Raw genomic sequence first — 9,022 nt, 5'->3', positions numbered from 1 at the left:
GTACGGCTCCACCGATCCTGCAAATGGAAAAAAGTACTGTCGTTAACGATGTGTGCTTTAGTTATCAACCTTCACTTTGACAGGATTAATATGTGTCAGGGTAGATTCATGGTCACAGAAAACCATTAAGAGAAGAAGAAGAAGATGCTGCAGTTGCTTTTGTCTTTATTAACTCAATTTCATTCATCCAGCCACAGAAACATGTGTGTAAACATCTAAAAACTCTTTTAGTCTGAATAGGTACATTGAAACAAATTAATGGTTAAAAACTAATCAGGGAAAAAATATGTTTTACAACTTGTCCATTTTGGAGATTTAAAAAAAACACTTTAAGGCTTTGATTAATTATGGTGATATTTTCTTTATGCATGCATCTTCTCAATGCCTAAATCTCTGGGCACAGTAAACCATGGGAGCATCGAGGTCCATCAGAGTTCTCTGTATGATCGCGTTGGGTGACCTGCTTTGTTCACTCACAGACTAAATCATTTGCATATCCTTACTTATAAGAATACTTAGTCTATGGTCTGCCTCCGTCACACTTGTGTGATTTTATTCATGGCAAAAATGTTGGAAGCTGCATTCTCTCCGCTCTGTGACCCAGTCATTAAACTTTTCTATCTGTGCCTAAAGTGCATCTTGAAATGGAGAAAACAGTTTCAGCTATGCAGATCCTGCAGCTTGGAGCTGAAACTATGGGGAAGCTGGTCTCTTTAAAACCATTTTATTAAAGGCCTTGGAGGAGGGTTCATCAGGTTTGAGATGATTTGACTAATGTCTTTCTGCTCTGTGACTCAGGATTGGTTGATCTGTGTTTGTAATTTTCTGTTGTGTTTGTGTTGCATGTCTGTCTCGACCAGAACACTTTTGAAAATGAGATTCTCTGTAATCTCGAGGAGTGGTTGACCTGACTGACAGGTGGGCGTGTTGTAGATTTTAAGTTTGCCTCCACTCCACCTCTTTTCTTGTTTTTAGATTGATTGACAGTTAGGTTGGGATGACATTTCCAACATGGCGCCCGTCATCGTTGGGCTTCAAAATGCTTCTCCAGAAACCAATGGTTGACATTATTGAAACTATATGGAACAAATCTTAAGAGAGCTTAAAGATTGAACCAAAAAAAAAAAGTTTATGGGCAACCTAATTCAAAATAAAGAGTGGATAAACTGAATCGTGCACAGAGGGGAGAGAACCTGCAGTTTCAGGTGTTTTCACTTTGCAGTTCAAGCAGTTTTTGTACGCAGTAGATCGTGTCAAACAAGTCTCCATTCAATCCCTCTGCAGCTTCTGGTGTATTACATTATATAAGGCTCTCACTCTGTTTTCTTACTTTTTTTTTATTTTGATCATTGAGCTTCATAAAGTCTGTAGCTTGAACAGATTGTAATATTATGGTCTGCAGACGATATTCCCTGAACTGTATGCATCTAATTCAAGCGTTCAGAGCGAGAGGCACAGACAGAGAGAGAGAGAGAGAGACTGAGCGAGCACACTGCTCCTGTTTTATAACAAAAATATCAATGTTACATAAACCAATACATCTGAGTGATTAACTCAATTTTCCTTCAATTCTGACCTTTTTCTTGTTCGGATATCTGCCGCTAATGAGTCTTGTATTTGTCTGACCTTTGGAAACTATAATACATTCTGGAAATGAAAATCTTTGAGTACATCTTGCTCCGATGTTCCCCTGAAAACCAAACTGTGTGATTTGACAAATAAGCAGTTCGACTCTCCTTTCCCCTCCCTTTTTCTGTTCGAGTTGGCATCTTATGAAGACAGACTTAATGAGCTGTTCAAAATCTTCTGAAACGAGCAGAATGTGGTCAACTTGCAACAACAGTTCGTCGTATTTCTCATAGATTAAAGGATGTAAAAAATCAAAATCATTCCCTTACACAAACAAACGTTACATATTCCCCAAAGGTTCATGCATAATCATAAACCATCACTTTGCACCTGCATACAGATTGAGAATTAATTGGTGGTATAAATACTAAAGCTACTAATTAAAATGTTTACGCAGAGCCATTAAGGAAGGAGCTGTTGTTTTTGGGACAAATCTCACTGCTTATACGACTGTGATTAAACGGTGAGCTGTGTGCAAATCAGATGACTCTCCTGCCAGAACAGGATGGATTTACTAAATGTACTCGACACAGGCTCGTTCATATGAAGACATGTTAACACTACGTACCTAAATGTGTTGGAGGATTTTGTTGGGGTCGGCCCTGTACAGTATTGGAGCGAGCAGACTTTAATTTTGTCCGTAAACTCCTGCACTTAAATCATTTTTGGCTGCGTCATTGCTAGGGATCAGTACGAGTAATCAAGTACTCGTTTGTTCCATGTGGGCCTGTTTGAGTATCTATTGGTTCTCCATGTGGACTACACGGAGAACCAACCAATAAAACTCTTTCTATCCCTTCAGGTATCAGGCTGTTGAATGTTGAACATCTTTAATCGATGTACTGAATGGACTGTTACTGTACACTAGAATCCCCCGTAAAGTCCATTCATTGATGTATCTATTTATTGAGTACATTTTCTAGCTCTGGCTTCTCATTTGGCAACCTGTTCGTCTGCTGATCTGTTGTTACTGGCATGCTAATGTAATTGTCCGAAACTGTTTGTTTCCTTTATATTGTCTTGGCTTCTTTTGCTCGGCTGGCTGTGAAACTGGACTGCTCTTCTGGGATTAATTAAGTCGTCTGATTCTGAATGTGTAACCGAGCTGTCTGTGTTTGCCTAACTGAATATATTGACTATAATAGTTAGAAAATAATGGAGGGTACACAGCGGCATTGCTGGGTACAAGTTTAATCAGGACAGAGCATTGTCAGCTGTCCGTAAAGTTTACTTGAACTCCCACAGACGGGTTGAAGTCAGATTTGTGTATTTCAGTTTTCATGCCATGGGGCTTTCAGGACGCCGTAATCAGGTGAAATCAGAAAAGAAAGGTTGGGAATTGGCTCATTGCTCTGCTTTCTTTGTGACCGCGTGTCTCAGTCGTACGAACCAAATTTCAAACAAGCAAGAAAATTATACAAAAAGTTGGGAGAAGACGATCGAGCCTTGATGGACGCCCATGTACACTACATGACTAATCACCCGTGATCTGACTAAACTTCGGCCAACTTCAAGATGAAAAAATCTGACCAGAATCGGCTTGAATCATAAAATGTTTGTTTTTTTTCAGAGGGAACGAGGGGGGGGGGGGGGGGGGGTACTTTCCATTTGCAGTTGCTCTCAAGTGGACATTTGTGGAACTGCACTTGCTCTACATAGGCATGCTAAATAGCCTAATGCTTGGTGTTGAGGTGACCTTCATTTGTCAAATCTGAGCAGAGATGTCTGTCCACAGAGATTGGAGAGCGTGTCTTTTATGAAGGATGTGAGCAGCCAAGCAGACCACACCGGCGCTTAAACGCACAGATGTTCATTTGCTGTACTCGGCTCGTTTCTGCAAACGCTTTGGTTTGTCTTTTTCCCTTTGCTCCCCACACTCAGGGGATGAGGATGGGGATGGTGCCAGACAGTCAAAGTTACCCTCCTGTCCATTTACTCTGACTTTGGAAGAGGAGAGACAGCAGGGAAACCAGTGGGAGAGGGAGAAGACCTCAGAGATACTTCAGTGGCGGGGTTAAATAGGACGATTATTCAAAAAGAAGAGAGAGAAGTGGACTCACCCAAAGCCAGACACCATGCGGCATAAGAGGAACATGCTGTAGCCTTGGACAAAGGAGGAGAGGAAGGAGAAGAAGCCGTTGACAGACATGGAGATCAGCAGGCACTGTTTACGGCCCACCCTGTCCGACAGGCCGCCCCAAAAAAAGGCCCCGAACATCATCCCCAGATACACGATGCTGCCTGGAAACAAAGAAGAGGAAGAGGAGAAGACGTAAATGATCTCAAACCATCTGGAGTGAAAGTGTTTGTCAGAGAAACTGCTGAATGGAGGAAACACAAATCACACTTTGGAAAGAGGAAACGGTTTGCACTCTCACTCCGCTGTGCATCGTTCCCCAAACACACATAATGCAGCTTTAAACCTGGACAGCACGGTGCACCAAATCTGACTTTCATTAAGAGCTGTGTCTGACCCCGCCCGAGCTGTGGGAGCGTAACCCACCTGCTGGAGGTGTTACTTCATGACATCATGAAGGAGAATCTCTGATTGGCCTGTTTGAGCACATATTTTCTGAAAAGTGGAGCGGGCAAAAGACGGAGAGGATGGACTTTGCCGATGGGGAGGTTTGTAGACGGACTATAGGGACAATTTTCTGTGTTAGAGAAACATGGTGAAGTGCATTTTGCATCATATGTGACCTCTTTAAAGGCTTTATATGCGATTTTTTTGATCCAGCAGATGTCGCCCTTGAGCACCAGCATGAAACCAAAACAACTTGCGCTGTATTGTTGTGTTAGCATGCTAATGCTAGCGATCTTTATTATGCTGGTATCTTCACACTGCATGTAAATTTACCTGAAATGAGCGTGATCTAGAAACACAGTTAAGCAGTGAGTACAGTATGTTATTCTTCTTTTCTCTAGTCCCTCAATTAAACAACTTTTATACACGAGGGGAGGAGTCAGCCGGCCGTCCTGGCGATGTAAACAAACTGAAGATAGGACTCTGAAAACATCACAGACAGTGGGACTCGGGTGTTACACCCATTGTAGACAGTCATGACTCACAGAGTTATTTTCAGAGGATATACTTGATTTATATTATATTTAAGTGTGAAAAATCACATATAAAGCCTTTAAATGTTTCCATACTCATTTTTAAAATGTGTGTCTGTGTTACATTTTAGCAGCTGGATAGCCCCAATTGTACATCAAAAATTACACATGATGATCATTACAGCATATCAAACATGAACTTATGTGTTGTTCTGATGGTTTGGTCTACACCCGGTGACATTATACCAAGTCTACCTATACAAACACAGCAGCCACATTAACCTGCTGTGCGTTCCAGTTACTTCAGCGGAGTAACACAGAGCTCAGACAGAAATTGGTTGTGTTGTTTCCCGGCTATCGACAGAACGCTGAGAGGTCACATAAAGTGTACGTCCATAAAAATAGCAGAGCTGGAATCGATTAGCTCAACACTGTACATCAACCCCGACTGGAGCTGTAGTTTTCCATTTCCCAGCTCCTAATTATGATGGTCGCTGTGTCTGCGCTCCACAGTCCGGGGGGGGGCGGAGTCAGGATCTGTTTAACAAACACTGCAGATTCACATTGCATGAAAAAAAGCAAAAGTGTAAAAAGGATTGAGTTACAACAGCTGCTGCTAAATTGCTCATTGTGTACAGCCGATAATGTGCTTAATCACGTGAGGTGTGTTTGTGTTTCATTAATCTTGGCATCTAAAACGGTAATATGATATTTCAGTTGTTAAACCAAACACCACCTGTGATGCAGATTAGACTCCAGCTTAATCCTGTCTCAATAAATTATTCTCCAGAAAACATTTATAAACACTTGAACAGGCAGTCCTTTTGTTAATCTTTGTCACAATAAATCCCCACTTAGGGGCAACTTTGTTTACATTGTGTATTCATATATTCTAACTTCATTGAAATAAAACAGTCACAAGATTTCTGCGTTCTTCTACTTGTGAAAGCCAAAGTGACTGCTGTGATGGACGTTGTTTTATAAAGTCTTTTAGAACTCCTTTTCCCCACTCTTTAAGGCTTGTTATGCCACTTTCAGAGCAGATTTTCAGATCAAAACAATGCTCACTTTGAACACACCTCCTTTATCCCTCAGCTCCTCCCCCCCGCATAAACACCTAGAACAAGAGTCTGCGACATATTTTAAGTAATGACATGCATCTCAAAGTTTATTTGATTGTTACCAAGCGATCTTGAAAAATTAAGCCAAGGCGGAAGTGCAAAATCCTGCAGTTCATTGAGTGTTCCTGGAGCCAGCTTCATACACATGACAGGAAAAAAAAAGCAGTTTTTACAGCATAGATTAACATGTTAACAGCCTGTTACAAAAAACAACATAGGTCTGATTAGTGAAAACGGTACGTGTTATCCATAGTTAGGGGCCTAGCTGACATGATTGACAGGTGGGCACGATGTAACGGTTCATCAAGAGGCTTCAAACCCGCCTCAGCTCCAGCTCTCAGCCTGTCGTTAGGTTGACTGAAAGTTAGACTGAGACAGGATTTCCAGCATGGCGGCTGCTGCCGATGAGCCTCTGGAGCCCCCTGCAGAAACAGATGGCTGACGTCACTCAGGCTTCATCCATTAAAAAGTCTACAGTCTACGGTTGTTGTACATTAGGCCAAAGAAGGTCTTTTTTTTTTTTAGGTTTGTAAAGTCTGTTGGTTCTCCTTTAGTTGTTCTCTTGTGACGACACTCTGTCATCTGTGACACTAGAAATGGCATCCCTGAGTGGACGCACTCATAGATATGGTTACCGGCTTTAAGTTATAGAACTCTGGTTTAATTGTTAAGTAAATGATGAAGCAGCATTTTACCGACGCCCTATGTGGACATGCATCCAAACATTTTATTTACTCTACAATGAGTAATTACAGCTGTTTTCTTGAGATCCTGATTCATATTTCTTGTCCTCTCTGGATAATAAAGCTGGTATTCACATGAAAGCAGGATCATTCTCTAACGATATAGAATAAAAGAACAATATGACGTCCTGCCATTGTCCACACCGATGAAGTAAGTCAACTCCATTTGTTTGTTTTGCGCTTCTGCAACTCTGGGGGATACGAGATAAACAAGTCGAGATCTCTAGGAAAACAACCACAAGTTACTTTTAATCGTGTATGAAATGGGAGTTCAGAAGAAAACCGCTGCGTCTTTCACCTTGCAGCTCTTGCGCTCGTGTCTTTTTTGCTGCTTCTTTTTTCCGCAGGAAATCAGGGGTCATTTCTCTTCCTGTCCCCGCACCATGCAGCATAAAAGGAAGGGTTTACGGAGAGAGGTGGGGGTTGTCAGGCCAGTAAATAATTCACTTTACTCACTACGTGCTAATAAAAATGCTAATGCGCATGGAAGGGGGGAGATGTGTTTGTTTGACGAGGCGGTGGGAAGAACGCAGTCGGAGGAAAGGAACTCTTTTATTCTACCTCTTTCTTTTTTTTTTCCCCTCCCTTTCGTGTTTGAGGTGATGGGACAGATACGCTGAGAGTAGAGGGTCTTATCGAGCAGCGCAGACATGATGCTGAGAGCCGGTGATTCATTACAGGTGACAGCCACTGGATCTATCTGCGCACAAGCTGCTGCAGAGGAGACTCTCCTATAAGCAGCAGGATAAAAAAAAAAAAAAAAGAGCAAACAAGCCCCCACTGCCGGCTCCCAAATATCAAAGTGAACATCAAAAAAGTGCTGCATTCTGCACAAACCGGTCACATCGTCTGATCTGTGTAGCTACACAAACACTGCAAATGTGAAGGCAAGATGCTATCAGGGTAAGAGCGGCTCATTTGTTTTACGGCTCCCCCCTTGCAGCCTGGGTTTGTATCTGTAATAAAGGGGGAGGGGAGCAGGGGTGATGGGGCATCTGAGACGCAACATGAATCTTACTGAGATTGGATTTTTGATTTCCTGCAGGGTTCAAACTCGGGTCAGACCTTTAAAACCTCCTCTTGCGTAAAGATTGCGGCTTTTATTTAAATTAGAGGGTCAGTTAAATTCATCGAAGCAGAAAAAGGGACAATAGATGCTTTTAAATGTTTAGCCTTGTGCCGGTAACACACTAACAACTTAAGTCCACCACCAATGAGATCAATTAGACAACTGCATCTTCATTTAAAAGCTCTAGCTGAAGGACATCTCCAACACTGAGTCCACAGGCGGTGTAGTGAATAAAACCAACAAAGCTGAAGTCCTCCATCAGTGTCCAGAGGGGACGTTTTCAGCCACAGTACTTCTTTGCGGTCACCCTTCTTTAAAATCATTCAGAGGACAAGGCCCAGCAAGTGAACATACAGTATTCCTGTGGGTAAAACAAAAGAAAAATGGCACCATTTGAAGATGTTTTGTTCCCCTTTCTTAAAAAAACAGTTCTAAGTACTTTGTTTGAAAGTGATCTCAAAGAAGCCATACTGTATTTTAGAGTGGAAAAACCATCCCTTAACCGAGGTGGAATCTGAGACACCATCTTTCACCCACCTACAATGCTGTCTTGGAACATGTGACCCCCCCGACGACCCCACAGATGACCAGGAAGGTCAACGACTTTCATGTGACTCATCCTTGAGGAACATTTCTAGCTCCGTCCACCGGTTAGTTTAGAACTGAAGAAGGCTTTCGGAAGGGAGGTGAAGAACATAATCTGGATGTTGTTAAGCCAATTCATGTCCGTTGGTAACTTTAGAAAAACAACTAAATCAACACGTTTAGCTCTAAATTAGTGTGAGCTTTTAGCACTGTGGTGTTTGCATCAGGCAAAAGCACAAATGGAGAAGTGAGTCACTACAAACTGTGTGACTGAAACTCTGTGCTGAAATGCATCCAGACACAGCTTCTACCTCTATCTGCTGTCCTTCATGTTTACACAATACCTATCTTTGCAATTAGTTCCTCCTGAATCCAAAATGCTCAATAAGCTTATTTTCTTCACACCTAAGTTGGCACCAATGAATCGGTGGTTGCCTATAGTTACCTTGAGCTACATCTGACTGGATCTGAAAGCATGACCAGGTTCAGATCCAGTGGGTAAAATGTCAACGTGCTGAGCGAGAAATCGAGACCTTTAAAACAATAACTATTATGATTATGATTATTAAGATAACTTGTGCAGCCCTACTTGTTGATACTGCATTTTTTAAACACATAAAATCCTTCCAGCAGACTCGCCGTAGTTTGATGCTAACACAAAGTGAATCTCAGTTAAGTTGCACTGAGCTCACCTGATGAGCTGAAGTGCTGCGCGTGTGTTTCTGAATCAGCAGACAGTGTCTTCTCTTTTCAACGGTACACTGTGCAGCTTTCCACTTCATCCAGAGGGATTCATTCAGCTAATTCTTAAATTGTGT

The 9,022-nt window shown here is 42.0% G+C and overlaps 1 protein-coding gene across 1 annotated transcript in view; it reads right to left on the bottom strand.

Annotated features, from left to right (window-relative positions):
* Positions 1–9,022, bottom strand: part of LOC109978317 (synaptic vesicle glycoprotein 2C-like) — a 52,835-nt gene that overhangs the window by 20,049 nt on the left and 23,764 nt on the right. Inside the window, exons 3-4 of the mRNA XM_065965843.1 lie at positions 3,690–3,870; positions 5–17 (exon numbers count right to left, since the gene is read on the bottom strand). Of these exons, the coding sequence (XP_065821915.1) occupies positions 5–17; positions 3,690–3,870 (194 nt within the window). The remainder of the gene's footprint in view (positions 1–4; positions 18–3,689; positions 3,871–9,022) is intronic.

The sequence above is a fragment of the Labrus bergylta genome, chromosome 17 (genome assembly GCF_963930695.1).
Source record: "Labrus bergylta chromosome 17, fLabBer1.1, whole genome shotgun sequence".
Classification (NCBI taxonomy): domain Eukaryota; kingdom Metazoa; phylum Chordata; class Actinopteri; order Labriformes; family Labridae; genus Labrus; species Labrus bergylta.
Note: the sequence above shows the minus strand (reverse complement) of the source record. Positions and strands in the feature narration are given on the sequence as shown.